Source organism: Silene latifolia, chromosome 5 (genome assembly GCF_048544455.1).
Source record: "Silene latifolia isolate original U9 population chromosome 5, ASM4854445v1, whole genome shotgun sequence".
NCBI lineage: Eukaryota > Viridiplantae > Streptophyta > Magnoliopsida > Caryophyllales > Caryophyllaceae > Silene > Silene latifolia.
This window is the reverse complement of record NC_133530.1, coordinates 6,239,638-6,259,051: the sequence shown is the minus strand read 5'-3', so window position 1 is coordinate 6,259,051 and position 19,414 is coordinate 6,239,638. Positions and strand designations below refer to the sequence as shown.

The following is a 19,414-nucleotide window of genomic DNA, read 5'->3' as shown; positions in this document are numbered from 1 at the left end:
AAACTTACATGTTTGACGAAACGAGATTGACTAAAGTTATCGTTTAGTGATTGCTCGACTCGAATATGCGTGGAAAGTGCCCTCGTTAGATGCTAGAATTACAACGTAGATACGGGAAAACGATCTGCCTCTTTATTGATATTTAGAACGGTACTTATAGTACTATGCCAACAATAGGGTTGCATTCGTACGACTAATACAATACAAATATAAGACGGGCCTAAACCAGCCCATCTAACTTATTACCCCCCCTCAAGTTGGAGCATACGGATTAAGAATGCCCAACTTGCCTACCAAGGAGAGAAAACGAGACGAACCAAGGGCCTTGGTGAGAATATCAGCAAGTTGGTTCACAGTAGAAACATGAGACGGAGCAATGAGACCTGCTTGAATAGCATCACGAACAAAGTGACAGTCGATCTCAATGTGCTTCGTGCGCTCGTGAAAGACGGGATTATTAGCTATGTGTAAGGCCGACTGACTATCACAAAGCAGTGGGATAGCCGTCGGTTGAACAACACCCAAACATAACAGAAGGCTTTTGAGCCATTTCAACTCACAGGTAATAGCAGCCATAGATCGATACTCAGCTTCTGTAGACGAAAGAGACACAGTAGGTTGCTTTTTGGTCTTCCAAGACACTGGCGAAGAACCAAGAAAGACAACCCAGCCAGTGAGAGAGCGACGAGTAAGGGGACATGCTGCATAGTCCGAGTCACACCAACCCGTGAGGGATAATTCAGCATCAGAACGAAACAGGATACCTTGCCCAAGAGTACCCTTCAAGTAGCGTACAGTACGAAGTGCCGCTTCCCAATGAGCTTGGCGCGGAGCATGCATAAACTGAGATAAGATATGGACTGCATAAGTAAGATCAGGACGAGTCACAACAAGATACACAAGACGGCCCACAAGCCGTCGATAACGTTCCACATCAGTGAGAAGTGCACTCGTGGACAGCCCGAGATGATGATTTTGCTCAAGAGGTGTAGAGCTCGGTTTGCAGCCTAGAAGACCACACTCAGCAATAATATCGAGTGCATACTTACGTTGACAAACAAAAATTCCACTATCATTCAGTGCCACTTCCAACCCAAGAAAATATTGTAAGACACCCAGGTCTTTCATGTGAAAGCAAGAGTGAAGATACGTTTTAAACGTGGTAATTGCAGCGGAATCGTTGGAGGCAATAATTAAATCATCAACATATAAAAGAACATGTAATTGCACAACGTCCTTAGTATAGGTGAAAAGAGAATAATCAGAGAGGCTTTGAACAAACCCGTATTTCTTCAAAGCATTACCAAATTTGGCAAACCAACACCGCGGAGCTTGTTTTAGACCATACAAAGATTTTCGCAAGCGACAGACCATCCCTGGTACATCAGACCGAAACCCGGGAGGAAGCTTCATATATACTTCTTCATGGAGGTCTCCGTGCAAAAAGGCATTATGAACATCCATCTGATGCAGAATCCACTTCTTAGCTGCGGCAACTGCCAAGAATGTGCGAACAGTAGTCATTTTAGCGACCGGGGCAAAGGTCTCTTCGTAGTCTATGCCGTGGGTCTGATGATTCCCAAGGATGACCAGGCGTGCTTTCAAACGCTCAATCGTGCCATCTGACTTGTACTTTATTTTATATAACCATTTACTGCCAAGAGCTCGCTTATCTGATGGAAGTGGCTCAAGTGTCCAGGTGCCATTATCAGAAAGAGCTTTCATTTCCGCATCCATAGCATTGCGCCAGCCCTCATCCAATACAGCCTCTTTAAAGGAGCGGGGTTCTTTGTGAGTCATAATAGCTGCCAAGAAAGTACGATACTCGACAGAAAACTTGTCACAATTTACATAATTAATTAGCGGATATAGAATACCTGAGGATGGTGATGGCGTAGCGATATGAGAAGCGGATGAACGACTACCTTTAACAGTTTTCTCAACAACATAATCACGAAGTGCAGTAGACGGTATTTTAGGACGATGTCCGCGTCCCAGTTGCAGCTGTGCAGACGGACTAGGCTCTATAACAGCCTCTTCAGTAGATGGCGAGTTACCAATGGGTATGTCACTACTCGGGGACATTGCTGTCTGATCAGGGGCACTCTGAGCAGCATGCGGCCCTACGGATTTCACGGCCTGACCCGGAGGTAACTCCTCACCATTACTGTCATCATAGGGCTCGTCTAAGACCCCCCCTGGAACAGACCGTGACTGAGGTAAGTACGGGAACTGTGACTCGTAGAAGATGACATCGCGAGACACGAAAAATTCTTGTCGATCCAAATCATACACATACCACCCTTTTTTCCCGGAAGGATAGCCCAAGAACACACATTTTCTACTCCGACTTGCGAATTTATCTCCCTTGGCACGCTGATTATGGGCATAACATAGTGACCCAAAAACACGCAAATGCGAGAACGGCGGTGGTTTACCAAAGAGAGCTTCATAAGGCGTAATCCCTCCTAATAGAACAGACGGTGTACGATTGATAAGGTAAGCTGCAGCGAGAGCACATTCGGCCCAAAACGTGATGGGCAGCCCGGCTTGGAACCGCAGAGCACGGGCCACGTTAAGTATATGTTGGTGCTTACGCTCTACTCGACCATTTTGCTGAGGTGTACCGACACACGAACTTTGAAAAATAATTCCTTGCTGAGCAAAATATGGTTGTAGAGAGTGGAATTCAGTTCCGTTATCGCTCCGAACAATTTTAATTATGGCGGAGAATTGACGATTAATCATAGTGATAAAATTCATGAATTTTTCATGTACTTCAGTTTTAGTAGTCAAGAGATAGATCCAGACACCGCGTGAATAGTCATCGACAATGGTAAGAAAGTAACGTGCGCCACTAGTAGACGGTGACTCGTAAGGCCCCCATAAATCACAATGCACAAGGTCAAAAATAGCATCACTTTTATTATTGCTTAACGGAAAAGTACTACGGGCATGTTTTGCTCGATGACAAATCTCACATGGTGTAATCAATGCACCCTTATTATTACTGACAAACGGAAGTAATTTAACTACTTTTTCGGAAGGGTGACCCAACCGTTGATGCCATAAATTAATGCTAGAATCAACTCCGACTGCACTCGTGATTATACGCGGCTCCTGTCTGAGGTAGTAAAGTCCATCCAGCCGATCACCCGTGCCAATCACCATCCTCGTACGACGGTCCTGAATAAGACAAGTTGTAGCATTAGTCACAAATTCACAATTGACGGCATCACATAATTGCGAGGCGGATATTAAATTGCAACGCAATTGAGGTACAAATAGAACAGGATCGAGAGAGAGAGTCGGAGTCAATTTAACACATCCAACATGAGAAGCTTGTACTTGCGTGTCATCCGGGAGTCCAACTGTTCGGTTGGGTATGGTACGAATATTGAACAAACAATCAAAATTTCCGGTGACATGATGCGAACAGCCCGTATCAATAAGCCACTTACCAGAGAAAGTGTGAGAGGGAGTGCCATACACGGTTACAGGCGGCTGTGCAGCATCCCCTTCACGTGAACCAGTACGGACGTCATTGCTACTCTCAGATTTAGTGGTACCTACAGTGTTTTCAGACCGAGGTTGACCACCAGTACGATCACCACCTCGCCCCTTATTCGAATTGCCACCACGAGAAGCTTTAGAGCGACTGGCTTGAAGTTCGTACCACCAATCAGGTAATTCTTCCATAAGATCAAAGCACATGCTACGATCATGTCCCATCCGATTGCAATTATCACACTTCAACTTCTGTCGTTCGGACCGTGGTAACTGCGACGGAGGGCGAGAAGCAACAATCCCTTGTCGTGGGTTAGCTGACCGTACAGCAAAGGAAGCTATTTCAGAGTGGGACATATTGTCACTAGTCTTATTAAGGCCCTTCACACGTTCTTCCTGACTGATTAATTGGAACGCACGACTGACAGCTGGTAGCGGAGTTTGGGATAGCAAAACAGAGCGCAATGTCGCATAAGGATCAGAGAGCAAACCAAGTAGAAACTGATGAAGACGGTCTGACTCTCTGCGCGCTAAGTGTTGCTTTCCAACATCAGATTCGCACTTCCAAGAAATAATCGGTTCATATTTGTCTAACTCATCCCACAATTGATTTAAAGTACCATAATACACCGCAACAGTCATTGTTTCGGTTTGTTTACAATCTCGCAACGCACCCTTAATTTGTTGGATGCGTGGACCATCAATGATGCTAAAACGGTCATGAAGATCGTCCCACAACCGCTTTGCATTATCATATTTGTTAGATAAGAGACGTTTTACCTCGGGTTCGATGATGTTCATGAGCCAAGATATAAGCATCGAATGGATCGTCTCCCAGTCCTCCTTTGTACACGGCGGCTGCGGCGTATTGTAGGTACCATCAAGAAAGCCAAACTTACGACGCGCCTTGAGTGCAGTACGAACAGCATATTCCCATTCATCAAAATTGTTTAGGTTGAGACGGGTGCCAGTGATATGGTCACCAGGTTTATCGTGGTTACCGATATAGTAAGGAGAATTAGGCTCGATTTTGGACGGAGGGGGAGGAGGCTCGTCGCCTGCCATGGCGGCTGAGCTTAGGTTTTTGATGATTTTTATTTTGTGTTTTTAGGTTTCTCTGATACCATGCTAGAATTACAACGTAGATACGGGAAAACGATCTGCCTCTTTATTGATATTTAGAACGGTACTTATAGTACTATGCCAACAATAGGGTTGCATTCGTACGACTAATACAATACAAATATAAGACGGGCCTAAACCAGCCCATCTAACTTATTATTAGAGGATTTAGTAAATTGATTAGATTGATTAAAAGTGTGGAGTTGGTCAAATTGGTCGGTCTATGCAACGTGACTGGGACTCAGAAAGATCTGAGCTTACGTGGTCGATTTATCAAGCACGTAGGCGTCGAAAGCAATAGCGTAGTCTAGAATGCAAAGAGAGATAAAGAAGGGGCGGAACACTCACGTGCCAAATATGAAGGTCGGAGGTCTCTATTTATACTAAACATACGGTAGGAATGACATGGATATGGAAACAAATCACGGAAATATTCTGAAAAGCGTGAAAAGAGGGCTGGAGAAGAGGCACAACACCTGCTGCGTCATTTCCCCAGAGGTTTCCTCCTCAGCAAGAAAGATTTCCGCGTTTTATTATGGAATTTCGGTAGATATACACTTCCTTATTCTATAAAACACAATATACGGAAGATATTTACTTGAAAAATATTAATTTTAATTAGGAATAAATATCCATAGAATTCTAGAACATTCCGGAATATTCCGACTCAGCATTTAAACGGTTTTTAGAAAATGAAGCGGTTTTTGACCCGGACTCTAAATGAACTTTAATTACTGTCAAAACGACCGTATCGGTGCGTAGATGACGACAAGGGGTTGAATCGAGTACTGTTTGAGCTATCACTTGTCGATGAACTTATGGACTGTCATAAAATCGTTCCGCGTATCAAACATGCGGCCCAATCATCACTGGTTGGCGGGAGGTGTAGAAATGAGGTATCTACAGTAGCAGGTGAAGATTTAAGGTTTATGACGATGAAAAAATGATTTAGGTTCTGGTCAATTTAACAAATCTACATAATACCATGTAGACCAAACGTTTAATTTGTTAATGAGGAAGATCAAACTTTAAATTCTATGGAGTTGTTTGGTTGCCTCTTAAAAAGATGGAAACTTGAAAATCCCATGAATTAGGATTTTAGCCACTTGTTTGGTTGCCTTTTTTTTAACTAAAATGGAGGAATTGAAACTTCCTACATAAACTTAATTCCGGAATTGGCTTACCTAGCCCCCTCTTGGTCATTCCCAATGCCTACATGCTTTATATTTGAGAATTACTATTCTACCCTTGTTCAAACCATTTATTTATTTTTTATATTTTAGAATAATTAATGTTACGAAGGATAAAACAGTATTTATTATCAAAAATCATGGGAATTAAGGTGCTCCAACCAAACAACATATAGGAACTTAATTCATGGGAAATGTGAATTACTTAATGGCAACCAAACAAGTTTAGGTTATTTCCCATGAATTACATATAGGAACTCAATTCATGTGAATTGTAACTTACTACATGAATTAAATTCCTACATGAACCAAACGACTCCTATATTTTCTAATTATTGTACAAAAGACAACATTAATTGCAAAATTGTTATTCGCGTTATTTAATACTTCCTCCATTTTTGTATCTTCTCATTTGCTTTATTATAGTCTCCAAGATAGAACTTTAATTTGACCATTTTTTCCGACTTCTATTTTTTTTTTTTTTTGAAAAAATATTCAGCAAAAAATATTTTGATAATAAGTAAATATTTTATTTTCAACATATTTACGATTAAAGTTCAGAAACTTTAACCTTCAAAAAACAAATGAAAAGAAAAAAAATGGTGTAAATATCAACAAATTTTAAAACAGACCGTGAATTTCACGGGTTTAAAACTAGGGTATGTTTTATTTTCGTATTTGTTCTTTTTTTTCATCATTTTACCTTTGAATAAATCACACACTTCACCTACCTAACTTATTTAATTTTTCCGACTTTGGTCTTTATATTAACATGTTCTATGTCTGTAATTTTAGTACACGTTCTATCATGAATTATTCATGAGGTGATTTTACTATGCATTTTGATATTTTATAAAATTTCAATTACTAGAAACACTAAAAACATCACACTAGAAACAAAATATCCGGTGAATTTTCACGAGCCACAAAACTAGTTATTCTAATTTCCCTCTTTAATAACTTATTTCAAACTAAATAGTCATTAAACATAATCTCCTCTTCTCCACATCCACCTCCAATCCAACATCCATATCTCCAGTTACTCAACTTAACCCCTTTTTCTTCTCCACTTTCACCTCAAACAACCTCTTACTTTGAATCAACCCAACATCCACCCCGCCACAACCGCATTACCTCCTAATCAACACCACTCCTCCACAACCACCAACTTCATCTTCACCTTTACAGTCAACCCATCATCTCCTCTTAATCAACCTAAGTCGTGATAGATTGATTGTGGTTGGGGGTGGTTGATGATGATTGATTGGTTTGGGGAGGAAGGGGATATTAATTGGAAGTTAATGATATTGGTTATAGAGAATGGAGGGAGGATGAAAGTGGGTGGATAAGAGAAAAGCTAAAGTAAATTAGTTTTTTTGGATGGAAATGTAAAAAAGAAGGGGAAAAAAAGAGGAAAGTAACAATTAATTATAAAGTTCCGTTACAAGTGACGAAATTTGACTTTTTTTTAACCCCAAAGTGCCTTGGGTACCATGCGACAACCAAAACATAAATATTAGGTATTCCTGAGCAAAAAAACAAATATATTAGGTACCTTGGTGCAAACGACCCTAAAAATTAGGTACTCCATGACAAGAAAAACCTTGTGAAATACATGTGAGTTATATTTTAATCAAGTGTATAGAATTGATTGAAGTGGAGGGAGTATCGTGTTGAGTCCTAGTATATCACTTTGGCAAAAATAATAGCGTATATTTTATGAGTTTTTTGTCGAAATTCAAATTTAAAAATGAGGCTAATTTTAAACTAATTACAATAAATGGGTGTACCTCATCATTGCGTTATGTTTTTTTCTCCAGTTTCTAGCCAAGTCGTTGTCTGGGACAACGATTTTCCAAAAATAGTTAAGAAAGTCGTCCTAACATCAACATATTAAAAATAGTAATTTTCGAGAGTGATAATAAAGAAATAAAACTCATGTTATTGTCTAATTGAGATTTCTAGCTCACTTATGTAAGAGTTGAGATCATTTGTTTCATCTTATATCCAATCTTATGTGCAAGCATCCCGTCTTTGTGTTGGAGAATATAACGGTATTATACCGTAATCGTAATAATATTATAATGATATGATGAATATCTGTAGTGGCCTACTTTAGAATATTCTAGGTCGAGATTTAGGTTATTTCGAATGCTATATAAATGTCTGATCTCTTATTGGGCACAACAACGAACTATCAATAATACATAATCGCTTTATGAATTCCTCCCTTCTCTATTTATAATACCTTATGACGCATTTATATAAAATCCATAACTTTTATTTAAATTACATAATATGACATAAAAGTAAGACACACAATAATTCCTTCCTTATACATATATAGTACATTCGAACTTTTTATAGTAAAACAAATACGGATCCAAACGTAAACTATATATGGGGACAGAGTGAGGGTAAGTTACTAGGCATGAATTGCGACGACCTAATTTTATGACTATGACCCAACATTCCTGGTTCTCTATTGTTCAAAGTCCAACGACTCTTATTGAAATGCCTGGCTGACATCGACATGCTGGTTTCTGCTTTCCTAGGAACAACCTCGGACTTTCCTACCTGTTCCAAACAAACAAGTGACAAATGACAATACAAATATTAGAAAGCAGACTTAATTTCACTAAGGTCGTTGTTTTGTATTGTAGTCTTTTAAAGTCTTGCAAAATATTGAGTTCTTTGCCAAAATAGGCGTTTTTCACCAATTAATTATCAAAATTGGTCGATTTTGAAATTTATTACCCAAAATGGATCCACGTCAACACCGAAGCTAGGCTTGGATCCAAATCGCCATGTCGGTCAGCGACCTAACCCAAAGAGTAACCAAACCTGAGTTTTGCAGTTTCCGGACACAAAATGCCAAGGGGGCTGGCGACTTGGTTTTTATTTTATTTTTGAATGATGAACACAGGGAATGGGAGGATTAAGCTCTGTTTTTAGCCCTACATCAAGTCGCCAAGCGAGGTGGCGATTTGATTCCTCAGCCTAGATTTGATGAATCTGATCCTACGTGGACCTATTTTAGGTAATAAATTCAAAATCGACCCATTTTGATAATTAATTGGTGAAAAACGCCTCCAAAATATCAAGATATATAAATTTACCAGCACAGTACGAAGACCTAAACTTTTGCCCATGCTCACATTTTGAACGCTGTCATCAAAGAATAACTGCATGCCACAACATCATCATCGATCTTGTGTTAGACAAAATCGTATTTTAGATTGACTAAAATTCTTAGCCAATGTAAAATACGAGTACAAAATAAAAACATAGCTTACTTATTAGTATACCACTATGTCTAACACAAGATAATGCATGTTACGTTATTATCAACATTATCTTGTGTTAGACAGAGTGAGATACCAAGTAAGTTAAGTGCGATTTTTATACCGTTCTTGTAGGGTCGATTTTTGCTATCTTGAAGGCTTGTTCAAAAGCCAATTCAAAAGGTTTGCACACAACGGGTGTTTCAGGAAGGATTACACCAGAACTAGGTTGATACTCTAAAATGTCGAATATTCCAGAGTGATCATTAGAAGCCTTCATTTCATCTCCACCGTCGATGTTAGTAGGATTCAATGTCTCAAAACAAATAATACTTTCGAAACAATCTTCTAATTCAAGCCTTTTTAGAACCTCGGACGTGTGACGCTTGTCAGCATTAGTAAAAATCTGTAAACGATGTAATATGTTAATTAATAACATGCATAATTAAACTTCTAATAAGTTATTCACGTTCGTCCCAATTAATTTGTTTATCTTTGTTAAAAATACTACAAAAAATAAAAAAAGTAAGCAAATGATTGGGACGATGGCAGTATTACAAATTAAGTGGTTAAATGCTTGGATCTTTGAAGGCATGAGCTTACCACTTTTTGAATAGGAAGACTGAGCAACTTGTTTCTCAGAGCTAAATCAGGTTTCAGCAAATGATCATAAGGTAGCTTTCCATGTACTAAACTGTTGGATCATCAATTAATTAATTAAGGAAAATGAGATAGCGACACCCGGTGTTACCCAAAGTCAGTAACACCGAGGGTATTTTAGTAAAAATAATCTATAATTTTAATTTCTAATTTTTTTCTAAAAAAACAGATTAATTCATTAATTAGGGGTAAAAGTGGAAATGTAATTAATTTGTAAACACAAAATTAACCTAAAACTACGAAAGCCACGAGAAACGCCGGTCGACGGGAGAGGATACACGTTTATGCACAAACCGTCAAGATTTCACACCAATGGATGTATATGAATGTAATTTGCAGCCAAAACAAAGGTACAATAGAATGCAATAGCCACGTTGTTCTTGAAGTTCGAAATTCATCATATAGGTGTGAGCATTTTGGATTGATTTTCCAAACAAGAGTAATATAGTTCTTCGCTAAACATTTGTTGGATTAAATTCAACATTTGAAAAGTATTTATTAGTGTGACGGCTACATTGTTGCTGACAAATGACGCCGGAACGATAGAACATGGATTGTTAAATGGTAATATACAGTTTTGCCCTTTGCATTTTTGATTAAAAGTTTTAAAAGAATTTTTTATTAGTTATTTTAGTATATTATTTTACTTTGGTGTTACCGAGATTCGGTAACACCCGGTGTCGCCCTAACACTCCCCATTAATTAATCTATGTATGTGATAGTCAATATACAACCAATAAGCTAGCTAGCGTCATCTGGTGATATTGAGTTTCAGTATCATCATCTTCTCACATGTAAAATGTGGAATTGTAGACTCCATATACACATTTCACTTTCCCTGATGTGGGGTCCTCATTGTGTATGTCTGGTCACACCCTATCATTGTCCGTAATTATACTTATATAAGATTTATTTCAGGTTGAGACTTGGTTGAAAAAACAACTGAGTTTGATTATATTTAGTCGGTTTAGTTACTATATTTGAAACGTAAAAGAAAAGGAGAAGTGTGTACCTATGAAAGTGATCATAGTCCAACTCATAACCGATGGCCTGTCGATGAAAAAACGCAAATCAACACATTAATTATGCGTAATAATGTACTTAATTATCTAACTAGGATTTACATAGTAGAGTCGTCGTATATATCTTCGAAAGCAAAGTTTATTGGAATTAATAAAGGATTTGAGGCCATACATACCCTAAGACCAGACATGGTAGTTCCATAATACTTGTACAATTTATAGCACATGTCCGGAACTTTACTCTCTTCTATCCCAAGTTGGTGAATCATGTATTCTACAAAAATAGGGAAATAATGTTTTAAACAAAATACTAAATGCATTATTACTTAAAAATTAGAAATAGAAGTAGAAGTAGAAGTAGTGTACCTTGAATGTGTTTCATGCAATGAGCAGCAATGCCAGAGCTATATGGATAAAGGGTATCATCAAGATCTGAAATTATACATAAAATCGAAAATTTGAATAATTACCAAGATATACAGTAAGTGCATTATACATCTGATGTATTACCACCAATTCATAGTTTCTGAGCATTATAATAATTTTTTTGAGCTTTGTTTTAAAATTTTTGAGTTTTAATATAAATTTTTTGAGTTTATTTACTTAAACATTAAACTCTAAAAAATTGCAATAATACTCAAAAACATTACATATAAGTTTAGTAAAATTTGAGTTTTGACGGAAAAAAATTAAAATCTAACTTATAAATTTAATAAGCTCAAAAAAAACGTACATATACTCAAAAACAAATAAAGTTTGTGGAAATAAGCTCAAAAAATATAGATATATGCTCAAAAACAAAAAAGTTGGAGGTAATACCTCCGCTGTATGTTCCTTTTTCTCCAAGACATATAGTAAAACTACATATACTTGAAATATGCATGTTTTTCGGATGTAGGTTTAATTTAATTTACTGTAGTGTATACGGGATTACAACCATCAAGAAATCATGATCCATATTAATTAGTGCAAAAGTAATTAAAAATACTAATCCGTTTTACCGTATATTCTTATAATACCGTTTTACACAATTGTTTGGTACGATAAGTCGATACCTTTGTGTTGTAGTAACTTGTATGAGATCGGAGGAGGTTGACTTTATGTTTAAAAAGGTTGACTTTATGTTTAAAAATGCCGACTGTATTATTTAATAATATAACCTTTTAAGATTATTCGAGCTTATCAATGAATCTCTTTAGGTAAAATGGGATATATATCACACCTGAAAAACCGCTTCAATTAATTACGTATCTATAACAATTCACCAAAACACTTTAATATGGCATTTCATGTTTTTCGTAGACATGCATACTTTTCGATCCACAATAACCTAACAAATTGGAACATTAAATATGCTAAAAATAAGATTGAAAATTACAATGCAGAAAATGTTTACCAAACAATAGGCAATCATAATTGTAACTCAACGCATGTTTGCTTCCTTGATCAAATAATACTTGCTCCATTTGTAACAATAAAACTGTTTAATAAACCATACAAAATTCTTAAAACTTCATCAATATAAATAAATACTACTGTAATAAATATAATATAATATATCGCTATTTTTTTGTCGTAAAATTTTCGTTTAGGATTCGATCAACAAAATGGATGCAAAGTAACGTACCAGATATCGAAACTTAAGCAAAGGGAGAAGCAAATGCGTTGTGAAAACACTAGGAAAATATTTGAGTTTTGGAGGGAGAAAAGAGAATTTTGTGAATATTCCATGAACCATGCTACTCTCTTTATACTGTGCAAAAATGTCGTTGCTCCCATTGTTTTTTCCTTTAAACTTACAAATTCTTTTTTTTTTTTTTTTTTTTTTTGATGACGAGGGGTTGAATCCCCCCGGGTCCATGCATTCCCGCACCACCACATGGACCATGTAAGCCACCCCCGGGGGCTATGTGTAAGTGATCATCGCCCCAGCTGGTAGTCGAACCCGGGACCTCTCAACTCCTGTACTTCTGCAAGCTTCAAGGTTTAACCCGGCTACCACTGGACTAACACCACTTGGTTATAAACTTACAAATTCTTGGGTAAGACGGTGTTATACAAGAAGTTTGTACAACGATCTTTTAAATGACTAATTTGATTTACATTATAAAACGAGTCAAATATCATATTACTTGAGCGTATACAAATCTTTTGTTTTTCTTCATGCATTCCGTTTTTATCTTATTCTTACTACTTGAGCTGTCTTAAGCTTTTGATGGATGTACAAAAATTTGTAAATTTCTTATTAAATGGATCACATTACTTGTTTTAATAGGTCCGTTTACATTACTTTTCCATTACACGGCCTTGTAGGAAAAAAAAAAAAAAACAACAGCTATTTTTTTCTTAATAAATGTGAATCGACAAATTGTAGGGATCTCTTAAATCTACTAAGAGACGGTATCACTATTTAAATAAAAGTTGTACCAAAAGTTGTAAAATAGATACATATATATACCAGTTATAGAAATTAAAGTGGTGTAATTGAAATTATGTTTACAGTGAATCAAAGGTAAAATAGTCACGCTTATTATGATAAAAGGTACGAAAAAACAAAATAAAAGAGTTACTATGGGAAACAATTAATTAGTTATGAACATCTAAAAGTACAATATAGATAAATTGTCGTACAAGATAGATGTCTTTCTCAATAGTGGGTGATTGTAATTTTCCCTGGAAGATAGAACGGATAACATCACCCAAAATAAATAATTAAAATAATCCCCCTTATACTAAAAGAATAAGAAAACTGAAAAATTTTCCCGCCTAAATGCTTTTAGCTAGAAATTGGGCCTAACTTTATCTAGATATGTATTGGACCTAATATATGGCCTTTATGTGTCATAGTAACTTATCAAACACGGTAGCTTTTATAGTTGGGCTAAATGTATTTTATTCATTATTATCTCATTAGTCCAATATATGTATCTTAAATGTCGTAAATATTATATCTAAAACGTATGCAGATTTTACTCATATTATTAAAGTCAATGTGTGTCTTTCACTTTTCTAATCTTTAAATTTTTTACTCTATTTAAATTGTTACTCTGTATATTGTAACAAAAATTACAAAAATAGTTATATGCTTCAAATGCTTAAAAATAAGCATAAGTTTTTGTAATTAAACTAACAATCTTATTTTTTTAATCATAAACTTATTGCGAGTAAAAATGTAAATTTCGCTCTATTTTAATTCTTAGTATTTTTACACACTAACAATCGTAGATAATTAAAAATAAAATTCAAAGTTCATTTATATATTATTATTAGCTCTAATTATTAAGTTCTCTACACACGACAATCTAAAATTACCGTGCATTTGCACGGGCTCTATACTAGTTGTTATTTAAGAAGTTAACAACTAATCACAATACAATTTACGTTGGATTCATGATAACATCACTCAATTGTAGACCATGTCCTCGATGAATCATTGTTGAATTATGCATGTAATCTACTTATTTCTCCCGCCGTTTTTTTTTTTGGTGACGAGGGAAATCGCAGCCGCTACCCTTCGGTGCATACTGGGTAAACCCTCGGGTATATGTGATAGCCTGTAAACCACGTATATATACTTGGTAAGTCACCCGAGTGTGACAAGCTCGAAGAAGTCTATAAAGCATGGACTCAGGCCAAGAATGCTCCACAAAATTTTGCTCTTAGAGAGGTTTAAACGTGGATTTCCTGGGAATTTCACCCAAGTTTTAACACTAGACACCACCCCTGCATCATTTTCTACACTTTCTTTTTCGTAAATGAGTTGGACTGTTGGAAGAACGACTAGGGAATTCCTAGTGGAGAACCTTAGTTATGCCGGGATAAACTATCACCCACGAAGTTAGTAGTTTAAACCTCAGCCCCCTTTACCGTTTACTTCAAGATCCGCCATGCATTGGGAATTCCCCTTTGATAAATTCATCCTAATTAACATCATTGACAAATTACTTTTTTATCCTTGTTGATTTAGCGCAAAAACGAAATTATTGTTCACTTTTCTATTTTTAGTTACCTCTCCGTTTAGGTGAATTCCATACACTTTTCCATATATTAGCATAACTTATTTTAGTAAATTCAATTTTCTTAAGGCAAAAATCCAAATACATAAATTCACTTCAATGGGATTATAAAACCGATATTTCTTAGGACACACATTGATAACCTAAATGTGGAAATCTTCATAAGATATATTCTCATGAGATATTTAAGTAGAAACTCATTTTTAGCATCATTATTAAGAATATATTTTTTCTTTTTATGTCTTGTACTCTTGTGCATCTTACGATATAAGTATAGTAGTTCCTCCGTTTTCATATGATCTACCCATTTTATTAAAATTATGGGTAGATCATATGAAAACGGAGGAAGTATAAGTTATTAATCTGTACATGTGCGCTTAGGGTAACACCCTAAATATACCCTATTGCTAATTTACTATCCTTCCATGAAATGCAACCCGGATGGATTAGGAAGAAAACAACCTAGTGGGCACAAATTCTCACAATACACGAGAGATATCCGTCTATAGTTATAGACGGGTCAAATATCCACCCACTCTAAGCATAAGACAAGCAACAAGTTGCATGGTGGGGCCACAAAATATCACAACTTTAAGCATATTTGACCCGTCTTCCACTTTAGATGAATATATCCGTTTATAGTGAGACTAATTGGCTAGTGAGTGAGCCAAGATTTGGCCTACAAGTGAGGATTTGAGTAAAAGTCGATCGCCGAAGACAATTGCTCCGTCTCTTCTTGAAAGCGTCCCGTATGTTGAAGATGCCGCCATATTATGGAAGGATTTGGAGGAACGATTCGCGGTGGTTGACGGCACTTCGATCCATGCTTTAAAAACCGAATTTTGTAATTGCAAACATGCTAAAGGTATGTCCGTCACTACCTATTATGGCAAATTAAAGTCCTTATGGAACGCTCTTGCTGTTCATGAACCTCCATTCGTGTGTAAGTATGGGCTTTGTAAATGTGAAATCGCTTCTCAGGGATTAAACGCCTTGACAATGAACGCCTTCATCAATTTCTCATGGGTCTTGATAGCATGCTATATGGTACTCTTCGAACTCAACAGTTTCAACTTGATCCTCTTCCTACCCTTAAACGTGGTTACCACGCGGCGTTGCAAGCCGAACGTCTCTTTGGGGAGGCCTCAACGCCACCGGTTAGCCATGATGTTGTTGCATTTGCAGTACCCGGAATGTCCCGTACTTCTGCTAATTGGAAAGCTATTCGTGAAAAGGAAAAACTTGAGCACCACAAATTATATTGTTCTCATTGTACTATACACAGCCATGATCTTAATTGATGTTTTATTAAGCAAACCAGATTCCCAGATTGGTGGGGCGATCGGCCTCGTACCTTGGCTGAGCTTCACCGTGGAAAACGGACAAGTACAGGGGCATGCGGTTCGCGTCAGGGGACGAAAGGGTCAGGTGAACAGGTGGTCCATGCTAATGTCGTGACTGGTGCAAGTGTGGGCTTGAATCCGCCTATTAATACTCACTCTCTCGCTTCCTCTGGACGGCTATCTGGTATATGTACTTGGATAATTGATACTGCCGCTTCTAATCATGTTACAGGTGATTTATCAATTTTCGGGGAATATATCGAGATAGCACCGCGGCCTTTTGGACTGCCAAATGGGCAGCGTGTCATGGCTACTATCATGCATAGCACCATACGCGTTAATCAACATATTACTCTACGTCGGGTTTAATTTGTTCTGAGCCTGACATGTAGCTTAATTTCTGTGTCCCAATTAACTATTGATAACGATTACATTGTGCAATTTGCTAAAGATTCTCGTCTTATACAGGACCGTTGCTCGAGGACGATGATTGGAGTAAGCGGTGAGCATCGAGTTGGACTCTATTTTCTTCATTCGGGTGAACAGTTTTCGCTGGTGCATACAGTAGGAGTGGGAGGGACATACGATTTGTGGCATCGTCGGCTTGGACATCCGCGTGATAAAGTTGTTAAATTCCTTAATTTAGATCGTTCTAATAGTTTGAATAAAGGCTCGGTGTGCGATGTGTGCCATCTTGAGAAACAACATCGTCATAATTTTGATTTGAGTGACAATATTGCTACCGAAGTTTTTGATTTAATACATTGTGACTTATGGGGTCCCGTACCGTATTTCCTCATCTTGTGATGCTAAATACTTTTTAACTATTGTCGATGATTGTTCTCGTTCTGTGTGGGTTTATTTATTACTTGATAAAACAGAAGTTACAGACATGTTTATGAATTTTCTGAATATGGTTAAAACGCAATTTTCTAAAAATGTGAAGACCGTCCTTAGTGATAATGGGAATGAGTTTAATAACATGGCAGGGTATTTTTTCAAGCATGGGATTCATTTTAGACATCTTGCGTCGGTACGCCACAACAAAATGGGCATGTCAAACGTAAGCATCGTCACATACTCAATGTTTCTCGCGTTTTACGTTTTCAGGCTCATCTTCCTAAAACGTTTTGGGGCGAATGTATTTTTATTGCTGCTTATTTGATAAATCGCACACCGTCTGCTCTTCTTCATAATAAGACACCCTATGAGACTTTGTTGGATATTACCCCTTCCTACAAGAATTTACGGGTTTTTGGGTGTCTATGCTTTGTTCACAACCAAAAGACTCGAGGTAACAAATTTGAACAACGAAGCCGTAAGTGTGGTTTTTTGGGTTATCCACATAATAAGAAGCGGTGGAAGGTTTACAATATTGAGACCGGGCAACTGATTGTTTCCCGTGATGTTATCTTCTATGAGGATATTTTTCCATTTGTCTTTGCCACTACAGTTAATTCTGCGTGCGTCTAATTCTCTTGGTTACGGTACCCTCGAAGATGGGTTCTGTCCTTATGACGATGGGGATCCTGGTAGTACGGGAGCAGCCACCACGCCTTCTCCTACTACTGCTTCTTCTGATTCTACGCTCTCCTCGCCTTTCACTACTGCTGCCAACATTGAACAACCTTCTTCCTCCGCGATGTTTCGATGCCACGCCTCTCGAATCCATGGCGCCTGATCTTCGGCCAGGATAAAATTTCAAAACTCCCGATTGCGCGGTTATGTGCTTGACACTACTAAGAGTCCATCTCCCTCTAGCTCACCGAGTCCGCCCTCATCGCCTCGGTACTCCTTATACTTTAGCTAATTACGTTAATTGCGATAATTTTTCGATCGACACGTAAGTTTTTTTTGCAAATATTACAGGACAAGTTGAGCCACCGTCATTTAAGTTTGCAATACATGATGACGCGTGGTGTCGTGCAATGCAAGATAAGATTAATGCTCTTGGGAATAACGGTACATGGGAGCTATGCACACTTCCTTCCGCAAAAAGGCTTTTGGTTGCAGGTGGGTATACAAAATTAAATATAAGTCGGATGGTTCCATTGGAAGACTCAAGGCTCGCCTCGTTGCATTTGGTAATCACCAAGTCGAAGGGTTGGACTATGGCGAAACTTTTACGCCTGTGGTCAAGATGGTGACCATACGAACATTTTTAGTCAAGCAACCTGTAAAAAGTGGAATTGCACCAAATGGATGTGCACAATGCGTTTTTACATGGAGACTTAGCTGAAGAAGTTTATATGAAACTTCCCAGGTTCATCGGTCACGAGGACAAGGTTTGTAGGCTTAAAAAATCATTATATGGCCTACGACAAGCTCCTCGTTGTTGGTTTGCCAAGCTTGCGGGAGCCTTACGTGATTACGGGTTTCATCAATCTTACTCTGATTATTCCCTTTTTACTTACTCGCGTGATGAGGTACGTCTACATGTTCTAGTTTATGTTGACGATCTTGTTATTGCGGATAATGATTCGCAAGCTATCGCTACATTTAAGGATTATTTAAGTCGTTGTTTTCACATGAAAGATTTGGGTCCTATGAATTATTCTTAGGCCTAGAAGTCGCGCGCTGAGGGTATTTACCTTAGTCAGCGCAAATATGCCCTCGATATTATAACTGAAACCGGTTTATTAGGTGCAAAGCCAACAGTGACACCTATTGAGCAGAATCATCAGCTTAGTAATGATACCTGTCCGCCTATTTCTGATCCGGAATGCTATCCACGACTTGTTGGCCGTTTAGTATATCATGTTGTCACTCGTCCTGAATTGTCTTATGTTGTTCACATTTTATCTCAATTTCTTACTCAGCCGCGTGAGGCACATTTGGAGGCTGCCTTATGTGTGGTTCAATATCTTAAGGGGAGTCCAGGTCAAGGCATTTTATTACGATGTGACAGTAATTTTACTGTGTCTGGTTGGTGTCATTCTGATTGGGGTACTTGTCCCTTCACACGTCGTCGCTCGGTCACATGGTGGTTTGTTTTTCTGGGTGGTTCTCCCGTCTCCTGGAAGACTAAAAAGCAACATACGGTCTCCCTTTCTTCAGCTGATGCCGAATATCGCTCCGTGGCTTGTGTTGTATGTGAGCTAAAATGGCTTCGGGGTCTTCTTGTGTGAGCTTGGACGTGACTTTATCTTCCCCTCTGCGTCTATTCTCTGATAGCCAGTCGGCTCTTCACCTTTCCCAGAACCCCGTTTTTCACGAGAGAACAAAACACATTGAAATTGATTGCCATTTTGTGCGTGATGCTGTTACGGA

At 37.8% G+C, this 19,414-nt stretch overlaps 1 protein-coding gene across 1 annotated transcript; it reads right to left on the bottom strand.

Moving 5' to 3' along the window:
* Positions 1-8,050: 8,050 nt before the first annotated feature.
* LOC141654729 (suppressor of disruption of TFIIS-like) lies at positions 8,051-12,495 on the bottom strand. Its single transcript, XM_074461845.1, has 9 exons — positions 12,413-12,495; positions 12,182-12,265; positions 11,152-11,217; positions 10,962-11,059; positions 10,776-10,813; positions 9,707-9,797; positions 9,228-9,509; positions 8,939-9,004; positions 8,051-8,396 (listed from the first exon to the last, which is right to left on the bottom strand). The coding sequence occupies exons 2-9, from the start codon at positions 12,249-12,251 to the stop codon at positions 8,214-8,216; spliced, it is 894 nt and encodes a 297-aa protein (XP_074317946.1). The 5' UTR covers positions 12,252-12,265; positions 12,413-12,495; the 3' UTR covers positions 8,051-8,213.
* Positions 12,496-19,414: the final 6,919 nt, after the last annotated feature.